Here is a 19103-nt window from a genome sequence, read left to right as displayed (position 1 = left end):
GAAAAGGACAAAAGGTCGAAAGGGACAAAAGGTCGAAAGGGACAAAAGGTCGAAAGGGACAAAAGGTCGAAAGGGACAAAAGGTCGAAAAGACAAAAGGTCGAAACGGACAGAACGTCGAATGGGACAAAAGGTCGAAAGAAACTAAAGATCAATAAGATCAAAAGGTCGAAATGGACAAGGAACTGAAACGGAGAGAGTCAATCTAGCACCAGAGTTTCCATACACAGTTAACAAAAACTCTGCTCTTTTTTCACAATTTTTAACAAATAAATAAAATTCATTCAGTGAGTACAACTAATAGATGGATGTTGAGTTTTCTAAATGTCACTTCAATCTGTCATAATGGTGCACACCGCACATCAAATACACCGGCGTATATTACACGCCGGTGTATTTTCAATGCGTGTGCCTGCGTGGCTCCAGAGTGCACTATTTTGACAGATCGAAGCAACATTCAGAAAACCTAGATTTTCATCTATTATTTGCACTCATTGAATGAATTTTATTTAATTGCTAAAAATAGTTTAAAATAAAAGAGCAACTTTTTTGCCAACTGTAGAGGACAACTCTGTGTCGCGCAATACAAGTTTTATTCATTTCCTAAATCATCAATCTTCTTATCTCTAAGAGAACTCTCTAGATATTCATAATATTGTTTAATAGTAATTACTCCTTCTTTGAAAATTGCTCATTCTTCAACTTTGAATGATGTGATGAGTGTGTTATTTCTACTTCAAGTTAAATGCATTTCATTAATTCTTTTGAAATACACCCAACTTGTTATCAACTTGTTCTTGATCGACCTTTTGTCCCTTTCGACCTTTTGTCCTTTTCGACCTTTTGTCCTTTTCGACCTTTTGTCCTTTTCGACCTTTTGTTCTTTTCGACTTTTTGTCCTTTTGACCTTTTGTCCCTTTCGACGTTTTGTCTTTTCGACCTTTTGTCCTTTCGACCTTTTGCCTTTCGACCTTTTGTCCTTTCGACATTTTGTCTTTCGACCTTTTGTCATAGCTACACGTCGCCAACCACGCAGTCTACGGAGGGTCCGCAAGTCATCTTCCACCTGATCGATCTACCTTGCCCGCTGCGCACCTCGCCTTCGTATGCCCGTCGGATCGTTGTCGAGAACCATTTTCACCGGGTTATTGTCCAACATTCTGGCTACGTGCCCGGCCCACCACAGTCGTCCAATTTTCGCGGTGTGAACGATGGATGGTTCTCCCAACAGCTGATGCAACTCGTGGTTCATTCGCCTCCTCCACGTACCGTCCGCCATCTGCACCCCACCATAGATGGTACGCAGCACTTTCCTTTCGAAAACTCCGAGTGCGCGTTGGTCCTCCACGAGCATCGTCCAGGTCTCGTGTCCGTAGAGGACTACCGGTCTAATGAGCGTTTTGTAGATTGTCAGTTTGGTACGGCAGCGAACTCTATTTTATCGGAGCGTCTTGCGGAGTCCAAAGTACGTACGATTTCCAGCCACTATGCGTCTCCGAATTTCCGAAAAAGAAGAAGCAGAATGTCGCGCATTCGAAAAATTAGCACTGGAAAGGATAGGAAGAAAATTTTAAAACACTTCTCAAAAATTCTAAAAGTAATTTAATTAAAAACGATTATCAGCGCGGGGTTGGAATTCTTTTGCACTGCATAATAGATGTATAATTTAGATTTCAAAATTTTATTTTTGATGTTTCATTTTATTTGCAGTATTAAGCATTTCCAACCCCGTACTGATAACCGTTTTTAAATAAATTACTTCTAGAATTTTTGAGAAGTCTTTTAAAATGTTCTTCCTATCCTTTCTCGTGCTAATTTTTCGAATGCGCGACATTCTGCTTCTTCTTTTTCTTACAACGCCAAATCGCCAATAGGAATTTGTTAAATGCATTTATTTTCAAGCAGAAATAACACACTCATCTCATCAAGCTGAAGAATGAGCAATTTTCAAAGAAGGAGTAATTACTATAAACCAATATTATGAATATCTGAATAGTTCTGTTAGAGATAAAAAAAATAGCTAATTTAAGAAATAAATAAAATTTGTATTGCACGAGACAGAATTGTCCTATACAGTTGGCAAAAAAATTGCTTTTTTTATTTTCCACTATTATTAACAATAACACATAAAATCATTCAATGAGTGCAACTAATAGATGGAGATCTAGATTTTCTAAATGTCACTTCAATCTGTCTAAATAGTGCACGCCGCAGCCACGCAAGTGCGCACATTAAAAATACACCGGTGTGTAAAGGCTCCCCCAGGCCTAAGCAATTTTATTGCCGGGACAGCGATAGCTTGATGCCACGATTCTATCGTTGGGTGGATGCTCGCAATGCACCATTTACGCTTCCATACCAACGGCGACAGAATCACAGTCGCCAGTTAAGGACACTCCTGACGGAATCCAATTTTCAAAGTACTCGCGTTTTCAAGGGCACACCATTCGATACGGAAGCAACGCACAACTGTAATTTTTATTGTTTCAGCTTTGCTGCGTCGCAGCATGCGTGAAAAAATAAGAATTACTTGGATTCCGTCAGGAGTGCCCTTAATAGAATCGCGTCAAGATTGTCTCGTCGCGTGTGTTTGGGGAAACCTTAATACATGCCGGTGTATTTAATGTGCGGCGTGCGGCATTGTGAGAGAACGGAGTTACATTTTAAAAACTCAAACATTCTTCTGTACTCATTAAATGAGTTTTATTTAATTATTAAAAATTGTTAAAAAATATTAAAGCATAGTTTTGCAAATTATGTAAGGCAACTCTGGTGCGGGATTGAATATCCCCGTTTCAGTTTCAACCCGGCAGATGTTGTCCTGCATAGTAGGCGAAAATGCGCGTTGTGCACTGCCCAAGCGAAATTTCCATAAGATTCTTAATTTCAGTTTTTCACGATTCAAACAACTTTACTCGTTATTTTCGCATTAAAAAATATTATATAAACCCGTCAGAAACGATAATGAACATAATTGCTGAAGAAATTAATAAAATCCATCCAGCCATTTCCGAGTTATGCGGATACGAACACAGACCATTTCATTTTTATTATATAGATTAAAAATTGTTAAAAAATATAAATGCAGAGTTTTGCAAATTGTGTAAGGCAACTCTGGTGCGGGATTGAATCTCCCCGTTTCAGTTTCTTGTCTATTTCGACCTTTTGTGCTTTTTGATCTTATTGATCTTTTATTTCTTTCGGCCTTTCGACGTCCCATTCGACGTTTTGTCCCTTTCGACCTTTTGTCCCATTCGACGTTTTGTCCTTTCGACCTTTTGTCCTTTTGTCCTTTTCGACCATTTGTCCCTTTGACCTTTTGTCTTTCGACGTTATGTCTTTTGACCTTTTGTCCTTTCGACCTTTTGTCCCTAACCCGCGTGGCTTACATTGTCTTCTCTTGAACCCTTTCCTATCATGTACTTCGTCTTCGACGTACTGATGACTAGTCCGATCCGCTTGGCTTCCCTCTTCAGTCTGTAGGCTTCCTCCATCTTCTCAAGGTTAGGTGCCATAATATCTATGTCGTCGACGAAGCAAAATAGCTGGACGGACTTATTGAAAATTGTACCACTCGTGTTAATCCCTGCTCTTCGTATTACCCGTTCCAAAGCGATGTTGAATAGCAGACACGAAAGACCATCACCTTGCCGTAACCCTCTGCGGGTTTTGAAGAGACTCGAGAATGCCCTTGAAACTCGAACTACGCACATCATCCAATCCATCGTCGCTTTGATCAACCGTGTCAGTTTATCCGGAAATCCGTTTTCGTGCATTAGCTGCCATAGCTGGTCCCGATCGATTGAATCATATGCGGCTTTGAAGTCGATGAATAGATGATGTGTGGGCACGTTGTATTCTCGGCATTTCTGCAGTACTTGGCGAATGGCGAACACCTGGTCCGTGGTGGAGCGTTCGCCCATAAAACCCGCCTGGTACTGCCCCACGAACTCCCTTGCAATTGGTGCTAGTCGACGGCATAAAATTTGGGAGAGTATCTTGTAGGCGGCGTTCAACAATGTGTTTGCGCGGTAGTTGCTACAATCCAGTTTATCGCCCTTTTTGTAGATGGGACACGACACCTTCCATCCACTCCAGCGGCAAAACTTCCTCCTCCCAAATCTTGGTAGTGATCCAGTGCAGCGCTCTAGCCAGTGCCTCACCACCGTGTTTAAATAGCTCTCCTGGTAGTTGGTCAACCCCAGGAGCTTTGTTGTTCTTCAGCCGGCCGAACTCCTCCTGGATTTCCTGCAGATCCGGAGCCGGTAGAATTATGTCCTGCGCGCGTTCCCCCAGGTCCATCACCATACCGCCATCTTCGTCTGCCACATCGCCATACAGGTGCTCTTCGTAGTGCTGCCGCCAGCTTTGGATCACCTCACGCTCGTTCGTAAGAAGGTTCCCGTTTATGTCCTTACCAGAGAATGTAAAATAACAACATTGTCCTCTCTTGTAAATGTTGGGACAAACTCAACTCGCAACAAGCGTTTGTCCCAAACTGCAACAGAATAGGACAATGATCGCCTGCCGCGCATTTTGAGAAGTAGTCGGTTTTCGATGATGTTTTTGGTTAAATAAGTATCAGTTATCATAGTTTAGACATAAACTCAACCATCTGTTGACATGATTTGTGGTTTACTTATGAAATATACAAGTTATCGCAGTTTGAAAAGTTTACAACAATTAACTCTCAATGTTTGTTGTAAATAAAATGGAACGCAACAATGCCTCTATCATCTGCAGATGAGGACAAAGAGTTATCGCTATTCGCTTTTGTCGCTTGTTTTTTGCATTTTTCAGCGACAATTACATTCCTTGGTCCTTACACATATCAGGCTGTGGCACGTGGCCCTTACATGAACGGTTCACCTTCTCATAGAACTTTTGTGTGTTATTAGTGCGGTACAAATGCTCCGTCTGTACGGCAAATGCTGGGTAAAGCGTAATATTGGTATTTCGCGTACCCTTTTTTTTTGGGCAAGGGTAAACGGAAATCTCATCCAGACACCTAACACACCTATCTCAGGTAGTGTGGGGATGGGTATGTTACCCGACCCACTAAAACCAAAACCCTTTCGCCAGTCCGTACCCCCGGCCCGCAATTAAGCAATACATCAGGGGGAGACTATTGAGAACGCTCACGCCTATGCTAACGCACTTGAGTTTTTTTTTTTTTTTTATTTTAACCACTGCGACCATTACGTTTATCTATTGTGGTATACCCCTTTTTAGTGTTGCATCTACTCAGAATAGCTAGTTACCATTTAGGGTTACCGCCATTGTCTGTAGATGCGTTAATACACATCGACTTCAAGGGTGGTAACCTCGCCACCCGTCGATCGCAAGCTATGATAGTAACCTAGCGGTCCGTATCATAATCTAACGTTAGAGACGAGCACCCCGACAACAACCACCGCGCATGAACCGTAATGACCTCTATATCTACATACGGAGGTCCCCGCAGCCCAACAGCGACATGTTGGTTGTCGGAGTGAGCAAAGTGTTCACTGCATCACAGGTGCCCTTACTGCATTCGTTGGTTTTGTTCAAGGCGCCACCACCGCTGCAATTTCGACATAATCTGTTGAGATGCTGTGTTCACCGCATTCCATATAACTTCCTCCCGGCACATCCTCTCGACGAGGTTGTCCGGGGTTGTATCCATACCGCTAACAAGCAGCATGGCATTGCGTTCTACCTCGAATAGCGGGCATGCGAACATCACATGCTCTGCCGACTCTAGCTCACCTACACATTCTGGACACTCCGCAGAATCTGCGAAGCCAAACCTGTGTAGGAATTTTTTAAAGCAACCATGTTCAGACAACACCTGTGTTAGGTGGAAGTTGACCTGACCATGTTTTCTATCGACCCAGTTGGACACATCCGGAATCAGTCTGTGGGTCCAACGACCTTTGACTGCGGTGTCCCATGCTCTTTGCCATTTGAGCAGCGAGGCTGCTCTCTTGACACGTCGCACTTGCACCGAGTCCCTTTCGTTGTAGCACTCCACATCTTCCTCTAGGAGTATGTCTATCGGCATCATCCCAGCTATAACGCACACCGCCTCATATGATATGGTGCGATATGCGCTCGCGACACGTAGGCACATCAGCCGGTGTACTCTGATCAGTTTCTTTACATTGTACTCGGCCTTTAGTGCTACGGCCCATGCCGGTACGCCATAGCGGATGATAGACAATGCTACGCCCGCTATCAACCTACGCACTTGACTATGCACCGCCGATCTGTTGGACATCATTCGTGATAAAGATTTTATCGCCAATGAAGCCCGCTGACATGCATAATCGACGTGGCTCGTAAAATTGAGCTTATCGTCGATCATCACGCCCAGATGCTTAAGAGACCTCACGGAGTTAACTGTGCAGGTCCCTACTCTTATCCTCGCTTGCTGCAACCCATGACGGTTATGCACCACCACGACTTCCGTCTTGTGGTGTGCAAGGGACAACCGCCTCGAGTTGAGCCATTCCTCCACTCTGCCAATCGCGTATGAAGCCTTCAGTTCGACTTCGTCGAGAGTGTCTCCTGTTACCTCTAGCATTACGTCATCCGCGAAGCCTTCTATTTTCACACCGGCCGGGAGACTTAAGCGTAATACTCCGTCGTACATAATATTCCACAGAACCGGTCCGATGATCGACCCCTGTGGAACACCCGCAGACACTACGATCGACTTTTGACCAGCATCCGTGTCGTATATCAGCACCCTATTCTGAAAATAACTTTTCAGTATCCTGCACAGGTAATCCGGAACTCTCAATCGGTGCAGGGAGTCAGCAATAGCTACCCAGTTAGCATTGTTAACCCGTAAATGCCCAGGACGAACTTTTAATTTTGAAAACCATGTATCTCTGAGGTTTTTAGAGGTTTTTACTCGGAACTTTCACTTAAATCAAGGGGAATAGTTGTACTTTTGGGCACATGAAAAACCTCCCCCTCCGGACCCTCCCCCTTTTTATGGTTGAGAAAACTAGGTGGCCCAAAAGCGTAATTTTAGGCAGTTATATATTAAACTGGTCATATTTGGAGAGTTAATAGTCTGTTTAACAGCCCGTATGCACAGAGCTATTCAATATGATTCAATTGAATGAGATTTGTGCAAATAATGTAACAAAAACTTTTTTAAGGCCTCCAATACATCTAGCATATTGTGGTGAAGCTGCTCTGAATAAATAAAAATTTTATGTCCCTGAAGCATGAACTTATAGTGATCCAACAAATCTATATAAATCCCTAGAGCCCGTGCGAATGTTTCACCATTAAAATATGTCCAACTCAGATGTTCTAGGTTCTCCAAATTATCCGGGAGTTGAGTTCAATTGGTGTACCATGTCAACTACGCCCGATATCAAAACGACAGCGACCCAGCGTATCCATATGGGTCCTTAGTAGTCATGCAAATGTATAACCAGTCAAATAAGTCCAACGCAGATGTTCTAGGTTCACCAAATTGTCCGGGAGTTTAGTTCAATTGGTCTACGAGGTCAACTGCGCCTGATACCAAACCGACAGCGCCCCAGCGTGTCCATATAAGTCCTAGGAGCCCATGCGAATGCTTCATCATTCAAATAAGTACAACGCAGATGTTCTAGGTTCCCCAAATTGTCCGGGAGTTGAGTTCAATTGGTCTTCCAGGTCAACTACGCCTGATATCAAACCGATAGCAACCCAGCGTGTCCATATAAGTCCTAAGAACCCATATGAATGCTTCATCATTCGAACAAGTCCAATTCAGATGTTCTAGGTTCTCCAAATTGTTCTGGAGCTGGGGTCAATTAGTCTACCAGGTCAACTACGCCTGATATCAAACCGACAGCAACTCAGCGTGTCCATATCAGTACTAAGAGCCCGTGCGAATGCTTCACCATTAAAATATGCCCAAATCAGATGTTCTAGGTTCTCCAGATTATCCGGGAGTTGAGTGTGTCCATATCAGTACTAAGAGCCCGTGCGAATGCTTCACCATTAAAATATGCCCAAATCAGATGTTCTAGGTTCTCCAGATTATCCGGGAGTTGAGTTCAATTGGTGTACCATGTCAACTGCGCCTGATATCAAACCGACAGCGACCCAGCGTGTCCATATCAGTCCTAAGAGCCCATGCGAATGCTTCATTATTCAAATAAGTACAACGCAGATGTTCTAGGTTCTCCAAATTATCCGGGAGTTGAGTTCAATTGGTCTACCATGTCAACTACGCCTGATATCAAACCGACAGCGACCCAGCGTGTCCATATAAGTCATAAGAGCCCATGCGAATGCTTCATCATTCAAATAAGTTCAACGCAGATGTTCTGGGTTCTCCAAATTTTCCGCGAGTTGAGTTCAATTGGTCTTCCAGGTCTATTACGAGTAGTATCCAACCGAGAGCAACCAAGCGTGTCCATATGCGTCCTTATAGGTCATGCAAATGCTTTAGCAATGAAATAAGTCCAACGCAGATGTTCTAGGTACTCCAAATGGTCCTGGAGATGAGTTCAATTTGTCTACCATGTCAACAACGCCTGATATCAAACCGATAGCAACCCAGCGTGTCCACATAAGTCCTAAGAGCTCCATCATTCAAATAAATCTCATTCAGATGTTCTAGGTTCTCCAAAGGCCCTAGGTTCTAGGGGCCCTCCTTAGCCGTGCGGTAAGACGCGCGGCTACAAAGCAAGACCATGCTGAGGGTGGCTGGGTTCGATTCCCGGTGTCGGTCTAAGCAATTTTCGGATTGGAAATTGTCTCGACTTCCCTGGGCATAAAAGTATCATCGTGTTAGCCTCATGATATACGAATGCAACCTCGCAGTTAATAACTGTGTAAGTGCTTAATGAACACTAAGCTGCGAGGCGGCTCTGTCCCAGTGTGTGGATGTAATACCAATAAGAAGAAGAAGAAGAAGGTTCTCCAAATTGTTCTGGAGTTGAGGTCAATTAGTCTACCATGTCAATTACGCCTGATATCAAACCGACAGCGACACAGCGTGTCCATATAAGTCCTTAGAGCTCACGCAAATGCTTCATCATTCAAATAAGTACAACGCAGATGTTCTAGGTTCTCCAAATTATCCGGGAGTTGAGTTTAATTGGTCTACCATGTCAACTACGCCTGCCCTAGCAGCACACATATTACACATAGGTTACTGCAACTCATATGTGACCAGATTAAGTCGCATTCAAGTTGCTGCAACCAGATTTGCCTGACTTGTGCTGCTCGGGTGATATCAAACCGACAGCGACCCAGCGTGTCATGTCATGCTTCATCATTCAAATAAGTCCAACGCAGATGTTCTAGGCTCTCCAAATTGTCCAGGAGTTGAGTTCAAACCGACACCAACCCAACGTGTCCTTGGAGCCCATGCGAATGCTTCATCATTCAAATAAGGCCAACGCAGATGTTCTATATTCTCCAAATTGTCCGGGAGTTGAATTCAATTAGTCTACCAAGTCAACTACGCCTTGTATCGAACCTATAGCAACCCAGCGAGTCCATATAAATTTAAAAATCCCAGCACGTCTTAGTCCGGTACCAGGCGTGAATCATTCGCCAAGGCTCTGAGATGTGGATATGATGGGTTGTTTTCGAATTAGAACCAGAACCAGAATCTGAAATTGACCTATTTGAATAGTCAATCTGTCGTTACGTTCATAGGGATTTTTATGGACGTGCTTGGTTGCTTTTGGTTTTGTATCAGACATACTCGAGCTGGCAGACCAATTGATCTCAACTCCGGAACAATCTGTAGCACCAAGGACTTTTATTATGAAGTTATTTGAATAGTGGAGCATTCACAAGAGGAAATTATCCGTACATGTATTACAGTCAAACCTCCATGAGCCGATGAGTGGTTGTGTGTGATTGATGAGGTAGACAAATTGTCCTTAATTTCAGAACAGTTTGGAGGATCTATAACATCTACTTTGGACTTATTTGAATATCGAAACATTCGCTAAGGTTCAATGAACTTACATGGGCAAGTTGGATTGCTTTTTGTTTTTACCAGGTGTAGTTGACCTGGTAGACCAATTGAACTCAACTCCAGAACAATTTGGAGAACCTAGAATATCTGAATTGGATATATTTGAATGATGGAGCATTCGCATGGGCTCTTAGGATTTATAATGACACGATGGGTTGCTGTCGGTTTGATATCAGGCGTAATTGACATGTTATACCAATTGAACTCAATTCCCGGACAATTTGGAGAACCTAGAACATCTGCGTTGTACTTATTTGAATAGTAAAGCATTCTTATGGGCTCTAAGGACTGATATGGGCACGCTGGGTCGCTGTCGGTTTGATATCAGGCGTAGTTGATCTGGTATTCCAATTGAACTCAACTCCCGGACAACATGGAAAACCTACAACATCTGCGTTAGACTTATTTGAATTGTGATGCATTTGTATGTCCTCTAAAGACTTATATGGACACGCTGGGTCGCTGTCGGTTTGATATCAGGCGCAGATGACCTGGTAGACCAATCGAACGGTGGAACGACCTTTACGGAAGCCATATTGGTTGTTTGATAGCCTACCAGTACGCTCGGTATAGGTCGACAATCTGTTCAGAATAACCCTCTCAAGCAGCTTACCAGCTCCGTCGAGGAGGCAAATCGGTCTGTATGCCGAAGGTTCTCCCGGGGATTTCCCAGGCTTGGGCAATAATACCAATTTCTGTCGTTTCCAACGATCTGGAAAGTTTCCTTCATCCAGACAACGTTGGAGGCAGCTCCTGAACATATCTGGAGCGGCAAGAATCGCGTGTTTAAGGGCCAGGTTCGGAATACCATCCGGACCCGGCGCCTTATTGAGCTTAAAACCTCTTGCGGTTTCGATAAGCTCTTCGATAGTCACTAACGGGACCACGTCAACCGACCCATACGGTGTATCAGGCCAGTCTGGTGAATCATGCTTCGGGAACAGCCCTTCAACGATCCTTGCTTACATCTCCGGAGATCTCTCAGCAGGTGTGCTATTTGTTTTAACCATCACTATCCTGTAAGCATCCCCCCATGGAGTGTTGTTTGCCATACTGCACAGCCTTTTAAAGCATGCTCTTTTACTACACTTTATTTCGTAGTTTAGAGCTCTGCTTGCTGTCTGGAATGTCCGGCGTCTATCAAGTCGATCAAACTCGTTTCTTGCACGTCGTAGTCTTCTTTTGGCTTTAAGGCAATATCTACGAAGTTTAGCTATCGCGTCAGTCCACCAGTACGCTGGTGTGCGGTTCCCATATGGCTTACACTTCCTTGGCATAGCCATGTCGCAAGCTCGTGTCAAGACATCGGTCAACTCGTCACCATTAAGGTTCAAGGTCCGATCTTCCCACTGTAGCGATTCAATCAGCAGTTCTCGATCGAACTGTGAGGTGCGCCATCCTTGTTCAGCACCTCTGACCTTTCTCGTAGCTCTAGATCCAGTGGGGGTATAGCTAACCATAAAACGAAGTTCCTGATGGTCACTAGCTGTATACTAGACCTCTTCATGTTTTCAAAAAGTATCAAAAATTTAACCAGTCAGCCCAAAATCACAATTCTTATGCTAAAATAAGCCTTCAGTCAAATTTTCAGCTAATTCGGATAAAATTTCGAGGTGGCTCAAGTCGATTTAGTGTTTTTGTGGTATTTTCAATTTTGAAAAAAATCTAACAAGAGATATAAATATCGAAAACTATCGCAACAACCTCTATACGAAAGCTTTTGGTGTGCTCTACAAGTCTTGTGAACATTGCGATTCGTTCCGTTCACGTTTTGACCACGTTAAAGTGATTTTCGAACTTTTAAGTGCATAAAAACACGGTTTCCCCTAAAAGTCGTTGTTCTATGAAATTCTTGAATTCATGACAGATCATTGCTAATTTATTATATTATTATTCCTCTTTTTTCCCTGGACATTTATGCAATATAATTGACAGTGTGCGATTTACCATTAAATTCTTAAAAATCAGAAGCTGAACCTTTCTCATAAATTTGCACGTTAGGATTTCGTCAAACAAGTTGTTCGAACAAAGAAGCTTTGTTTTCCCTTGTTTCTACGATGCACTCAATGGTAAAAGCATACAGACTTAAGGTGAAATGAACCAAATTTGGAAGTCGTTTGTTGTAAGCATCAAATATCATATGATTTGATTTATGTTTTGTTCGAACAACGACTTTTAGGGGAAACCGTGTTTTTATGCACTTAAAAGCTCGAAAATCACTTTAACGTGGTCAAAACGTGAACGGAACGAATCGCAATGTTCACAAGACTTGTAGAGCACACCAAAAGCTTTCGTATAGAGGTTGTTGCGATAGTTTTCGACATTTATATATCTCGTTAGATTTTTTTCAAAATTGAAAATAGCGCAAAAACACTAAATCGACTTGAGCCACCTCGAAATTTTATCCGAATTAGCTGAAAATTTGACAGGAGCCTTATTTTAGCATAAGAATTATGATTCTGGGTTGACCGGATGAATTTTTGATACTTTTTGAGAAAAAGGAGGGGTCAACTGTATACCCTTCATGTACTCTCCAATCCGGATTCAACGTCCATCCCGCGCTGCAGAAGGTCACGTCGATGCATGATTCACCGTTCGGTCCTCTGAATGTTGACACTTGGCCTTCATTCAGCAGGACTACATTAAGTCCCGCTAGAGATTCTAGCAGAATATGACCTCTAGCGTTGGTGAACCGGGATCCCCAGTGCACCGCCCACGCGTTGAAGTCCCTTGCTACTACTAACGGTTTTAGACCAGTTAGTTTGACCGCAAGAGCGTCCACTACGCTAGTATACTGCCCTATACTCCATCTAGGAGGATAGTAACAGCTACAAAAGTGAACTCCGTTTACCTTTGCTATAACGAAACCCTTATCGTTAGGAGATGATATTATCTCCTGAATGGGGAACCGCCCGCAAGTCCAGATTGTCAACGATCCGGACTTGTCAGCAACCCAACTGCCGTTTCCAGCAGGGATGCGATATGGGTCGGACAGCAAGGCAACATCAGCTTTACACTCAGTAACCGACTGTTGTAGCAGCGCTTGCGCTGCCTCGCAGTGGTTTAAGTTTAGCTGTGTTACTTGCATGTCTGGGCCCTTCTAGAGGCCGGACAAACCTGTGCACCGGTGAGGTGTCTGTTGTCTGTATTAGGGGGACAGATCAGACACCTCGGTGCGGCCTGACAGGTGCGAGCTTTGTGGCCTTCAGCTCCACACCTGCGGCATAGCTTACTACGATCGGGACCCCGACAGTCAAAGGATTTGTGACCGTAGCCGAGGCACCTATAGCAGGACTGAGGTGGCTGGATTATGCTCAACGAGCATACCGACCAGCCCACCTTCAGCTTAGCCTCATCTAGTACCTTCTTGGCATCAGCCAGAGGCACTTGGAATGTGGCAACCTGCATCCCAGCAAAGCTATTACGTAACCGAATCTCGGATTCCTGGAGTTGGACGTTGCACTGATCTCTCAGCGCGTCCACCCGGTCCGCAGCTTCGGTTATTTCATCCAGGCCGTGGCACTGGATGACCGATACTGGGCATAGGGCTCTCACTTGAACCCCATCACCCAGTACCTCCTCTGTCAACTTTTTATACTCAGCACTCTTCTGAGCAGCATCCCGCTTTATGACGAGAATTATCTCGCCTTTCCGCGTTCGACGGATGCAGTTGACGTCGGGGCGTGTGTTGAGTGCTATGCGTGCAGTGTGTTCATTACGGGTAGGTTTAGGTGTGTGTGTGTGCTCAGAAGCGTGGCTGTCAGCGCAAGCGCGGGGACTAAGGACAGCCACGTGAAAATCTCGATTGGCACGCTACTTACTTCCAGCTCTTCGGTAGCGGCGGAAACTGAGCCATGCGCATGGACAAAAGATATTTTAGTTACCAGATAAAGATTGTCGCTGTCCGGAACATCTTTTGCTGGCGAGGAAAAGAAGGAAAATCCGTACGATTTGACAGTTTGGTACCGAACATGTTCCGGACAGCAGAACAAAGGGAACCGAAGCGACAATCTTCATCTAGTAACTAAAATATCTTTTGCATGGACTTATCTAATCATGCATGATTACTTACGGATTGCTTTGCGTACGCTTTTCGTGGAGGGAATTCGAAAATCAAACGGTCGTTCATTCGATGAGTACCGTTGATCGAAGCTCGCGTCGCTGACGTCGACGCAGATGATTCCCTCCGGTATGTGGGCTTCTCGCGACGGCGTCGATGAACTTCCGACAGTTGGCGCAATTTGACGATGAACTGGGTTTCTGCTAGCCTCTGCCTAGAGTGCGATGAACGTAGGCAGGCCCTCTTACGGTCGACGTACTAACTTTACGCACAACTTGGCGATTAAACAAGTTACACTCAACGAATATTCAAAAACACATCACGGCGCGACAATTATAAATCGATCACTCCTGCCTCTTCCATTAGCCAGAACGAAGTGATCGATCGAGGTCAATTTTTCCTCAGATCAAGGTGCGCATTATTAATTGTCTTCGCAATCATAACCTTCGGGAAATCCGGAGCGGAAATCCGAAGGTTGAATAATTCCCACGCTCGCGAAACGATCAAGGTTAAAGGGAGGGGGATGAGTATTCGCCGAAAGGCTTACATCAAACGGCTCGCTAAATATGAGAGAGTGGATCCAAGTTCAATATCCCCTGAATGCATTCCTGCGGAGGTCATTGGACAGCCCTGTGTGTAGTACAGACAAAAAAATATAATTCCATATCAAAAGTTTTAAAGCCAACAAGAATTGCCAAGAAGAGTTCAATTTATTTCCACTTGGGCCCCTATTAACTTACAATGTTATGAAAACTAATATGTGGATATATTAACGCCTAACGTCAAATGTGGATTTCCTCATTAAAATCTGTTTCTTTCGATTTTTAAGCCTTTCATTATTATTTCAGCTTTATGCAAGATTTTTGGTTTTCAGCCTATCGTGCTCAGGCTTATGAGTTTTCAGTCTTATGTGGAAGTCCCTATCCAACACTCTGTATGAAAACAATGTTACATTTGGTTTATGAATAATTCCGTGTTACATTTCCGATCAATTTGTTTTCAATTAATTTGCCTCATCTTTCTTCACTTCAACTGGTATCGACCCATCAGCTTAGTTTTAATGAACTTTCACATGCAAAAACTGCATGGTTTGTTCTGCCTTCCAAAATTAATTAATGGAAATATGCGCACGTGGTGAAACACGTGCCATGCAGACTAATTAACAGACATGTGTTCAATCATACCTCAATACGGAGGAAATATCTAGGACAATCATCAACCAGTAACCAGCTGTGCAACATCATGCAACTGATCATCAAGTTCTTGCAGATCATGGGTTTTTGGGTGCAACCCTACCAGAAGCGAAGCCTTGTTAAACCTTTGCTCTATATCTCGTTGTTCATGGTGTCGATGGTGCTACCGGGAATAATTTTCATCGTTCGACAGCCGCCGAGCTTTACCATTGCTGTGAGAACTGTAGTCGAAACGATTTCTATTGTGAATATAATTATTTTGGTTTTGTCAACTGTCACGCATCAGCAGTGGCTAGAAGAGGCGTACATCGATTTGCGGTTTGGATTCCAAGCGAGGCTACGAGATTCGGATTTCGAGTTGCGGGAAAAGATCGCTGAATTGGGGTCATCTGTAGATCGTTATTTCAAAATCTATATTAAATTCCAATTAGGGGTAGTACTGACATATATATCGTCCAACCCTATATTCACGTTGACTCAGTATCTGCGAACGGGAGAATTACCTCCGCTACATGCGATCCTGGAAGCAGAGTAAGTCAGTTGGTCTTTTAATTAGAATCTAAATATTAATATTTTTTGTTTTCTTGGTAGCTTTTACCTATTTGATTTCACTGGAAATGTTTGGCTTTGGCTGCTGGTAATTGCATTCAGTGCGGTAGCTCTGATAATTGTAGTAATTGTAATGGTTCCGATAAACAGCTTGAATTGGAGTTTGATCAAACATGCCGCCGATTTATTTAAATTAGTCAGTCGCAAGGCGGCTAGTTTGAATGAACTAACAGATGAAAAGTCCAGAGTTGAAGGTCTAATCGACATTGTTGAACTACATGAAGTTATCTACAGGTAAAACTAATCATAGTTTTTTTTAAGTAAATTAAAAATACATTTTTACATTGCTTTCTTAGAAGTGTCCGCTCTTTGGAGAAAGCACTAAATATATATATGCTAACACAATTTGGGTCATTCGTCATTATGGTCTGTTTGACTCTAATTACTCTGATTCTTGTAAGTTTCCAAATTTCATATCATGGAGTAAACTATGTTGGATGGCTGATTAAAAATTGTTATTTGCAGGTGAACGACGATAGGGACCTATTGCTCAAAATGATTCTTACATTGTCATTCATTCTGTCTCACATTCTGATGTACTCCATGTTAGGAACTGCGCTCATGTCAGCGGTTAGTAGTTTTGTATATTATATTTATACGTGATCTTTTGCTAACTGAGTCCTGTGCAGAGCGCATCCGTGTCAGACGCAATCTATGACGTCCCTTGGTACCAATGGTCGGTGTCCGGGCAGAAGAATCTCCTGTTTGTGTTGCGGAGATCGCAGCGAATTACAGCACTTACCACCGGAAAATTTTTCTACATTAATCGGGCCACGTTCGGAATGGTATTTATAAAGTTTCGGATCTAAGATTAGATGTTTTCTATGACGTAATCACTTCAAACTGTTCCAGGCTCTCCGTACTGCAGGCTCGTACTTCACCGTTCTGATGCAGATGTATGGTGCACAGTAATAAATAATGTGATTGAATGGTTCACTTGCATTGCTTACTAATATCACTAATTTTATTTCTTTATTATTATCTCTACGCCCAACCAGCGGATGTCAGGTTTTCTTACAATCTCTATATGTAAAAGAGTTTCTTACAATCTCTATACGTTTTATCAGAATAGTTGGAACCACTTGGAACTATCGAGTAGACTCGTTTTCATCGTGGAACGTTGAAAATATTTCACCGCATACAAAATACAAAATGTCGAAAGGACAAAAGGTCGAACAGACGAAATGTCGAAAGGGACAGAAGGTCGAAAGGATAAAAATGGCGAAAATGGGCAAAAAGACGAAAGGGACAAAAGGTCGAAAAGGAAAAAAAAAAATAAAAGAAGTGGGAAGTACTGCCGTAATCTGAGAAAGGGGCGCAGGAAGAAGGAAGATGACAAAATAGAGAAGGAAGAAGGAAGGAGGAAGAAGTAAGAAGGAATAGAGAAGAGGAAAGAAGTGAGAAGGAACTTAGAAAAAGAAAGAAGAACGAAGGAAGTAGGAAAAAGAAGGAACGAAAAAGGAAGAAAGAATATTAGACCTGTGCGCCGATAGACAATTTACCGGCGGTGGCATGGCAGCGTCACGCCGTTGGTAATCGGCGGCGGTGAACTGATTTCAAGCGTCAAAAATGCTTCGAAAATTCCTCAACGACATTGTTGGGAAGTTGATCAAGAAATTGTTCAGAACATTCCTTCCTCCAGGAATTCCTCTAGAAGTTCCTATAGAAATTTCTCCTTCAGGATTTTTTCCGGAAGTTCTTCCAAGAATTTCTCCGGAAATTTCTCTAGGAATTACCCCGGAAGTTCCTCCAGGAATTCCTTCAGAAATTTCTCCAGGAGCTCCCTCATAAATTCCTCCGGTAGATTCTCTAGGAATTCCTCAGAAAGTTTCGCCAGGAATTCTTCAAGAAGCACCACCAAGAATAACTCCGTAAGTTTCGGCAGGAATTTCTCCGGAAGTTCCGCCAGGAAGTCTTCCACAAGTTCCGCCAGGAATTCCTCTGGAAGTTCCGCCAGGGATTCCTCCGGAAGTTCCGCCAGGAATTCCTCCGGAAGCTTCACCAGGAATTCCTCTGGAAGATCCGCCTGGGATTCCTCCCCAAGTTCCGCCAGGAAGTCTTCCACAAGCTCCACCAGGGATTCCTCTTGAAGTTCCTCCGGATGTCCTTCCATAAGTTCCTCCATGATTTCCTACAGGAGATCCTACGGAAGTTTTCAAGAAATTCTTGCGAAAGTTCCTCGAGGAATTCTTCGGAAAGTTTCCCCAGGAATTCCTCGGAAAGTTCCTCCAGGAGTTCTTCTCGGATTTGGTACAAAAGTTCAAATAAAATTCTTCCATTAATTCTTTAGGAACTTGTCATAAGACAAGTTTGTACAATCCCATTCAATTCCATCACGTATCTGTGGAATTAAATGGGATTGTACAAACTCGTCTTATGACAAGTGAAGACATTCCACTAAAAAGCTCAACATAATTTTCTTAACATTCTTCAGGAAGTTTCTTCCGAATTTTTCACTAGGAATTCCTTTGGTAGTTCCTCAGGGAGTTCGTCCGGAAGTCCCTCGGATAATTCCTCCGGAGATCCCTGCAGGATTGTTCCGGAAGCTCTTGAAGCAATTCCCCCGAATTCGCTTTAAAAATTTCTGTGGAGTCCAGAAATTCCGTTGGAAAGCAGAAAATGTCAAAGTTCGCCAAACAATATATGATGGAGATAAGCTCGGGAACCGACCTTCTAAGAGCCATTGAATTGTCACCCCGGCGGAAGTTGCAAGCTATGGAGCTGTTTATAGTGACTGTTGAGGAGTGCCAGCTCCTCGCTCCATGCCAGTGTACTCGCACCAATAAGGGGAGACCGACGCCGGCCATCGTGCACAGAATCCGGTCCCCTTCAGGAGAGGGATTATATATTCTTCGGAGGTGGCTGCGGCGAAAGAGGCAGATGGCCGCCAGCGCACGGTGGTGTAAAGGCAAGATGCTTGCCTCGGTACTGGCAGACTCGTCTGGTGTTGATGGTAACAGTCCTGAGGCGACACGAACGTAGGAATTAAAAGTCGGTGACAGAGTTTCGACAAGGTTACGGTGGGCGATACAGGTCACTTCCAGGCCATAGAATAGGCGGCTATCAATGATAGCCTCCCCGATCTTTAACCGGCACCTCCTGTTGTTGGTTCGATGAGGCTTACACAAGGTCCGAACCAGGTTGACTCTGGTCCGACAACTTACTTTAACTTTGCGGAAGTGGAGAACTTTCAAAAATTTTTTTTGTTGGGGATGAGCTGGTCTCCCAACTTAAGGCTCGGTCCGGACAGCTGA

The 19103-nt window shown here is 43.5% G+C and overlaps 1 protein-coding gene across 1 annotated transcript; it reads left to right on the top strand.

Annotated features, from left to right (window-relative positions):
- The first annotated feature begins 15289 nt into the window (after nt 1-15289).
- Nucleotides 15290-16761, top strand: LOC134206202 (odorant receptor 49b-like). Its single transcript, XM_062681891.1, has 6 exons — nt 15290-15771; nt 15832-16083; nt 16146-16245; nt 16315-16419; nt 16479-16634; nt 16702-16761. Exons 1-6 carry the CDS (start codon nt 15290-15292, stop codon nt 16759-16761), a joined length of 1155 nt encoding a protein of 384 aa, XP_062537875.1.
- Nucleotides 16762-19103: the final 2342 nt, after the last annotated feature.

This window comes from Armigeres subalbatus, chromosome 1, assembly GCF_024139115.2.
Source record: "Armigeres subalbatus isolate Guangzhou_Male chromosome 1, GZ_Asu_2, whole genome shotgun sequence".
NCBI lineage: Eukaryota > Metazoa > Arthropoda > Insecta > Diptera > Culicidae > Armigeres > Armigeres subalbatus.
This window is presented reverse-complemented; position numbering and strand designations above follow the sequence as displayed.

Bases quoted from the DNA above. Each gene is read 5' to 3' on its own strand.
- LOC134206202 (XM_062681891.1), top strand. From the start codon at position 15,290: ATGCAACTGATCATCAAGTTCTTGCAGATCATGGGTTTTTGGGTGCAA. The intron at 15,772-15,831 runs GTAAGTCAGTTG...TTTTCTTGGTAG, and splicing joins CATGCGATCCTGGAAGCAGA to CTTTTACCTATTTGATTTCA. The intron at 16,084-16,145 runs GTAAAACTAATC...TTGCTTTCTTAG, and splicing joins CTACATGAAGTTATCTACAG to AAGTGTCCGCTCTTTGGAGA.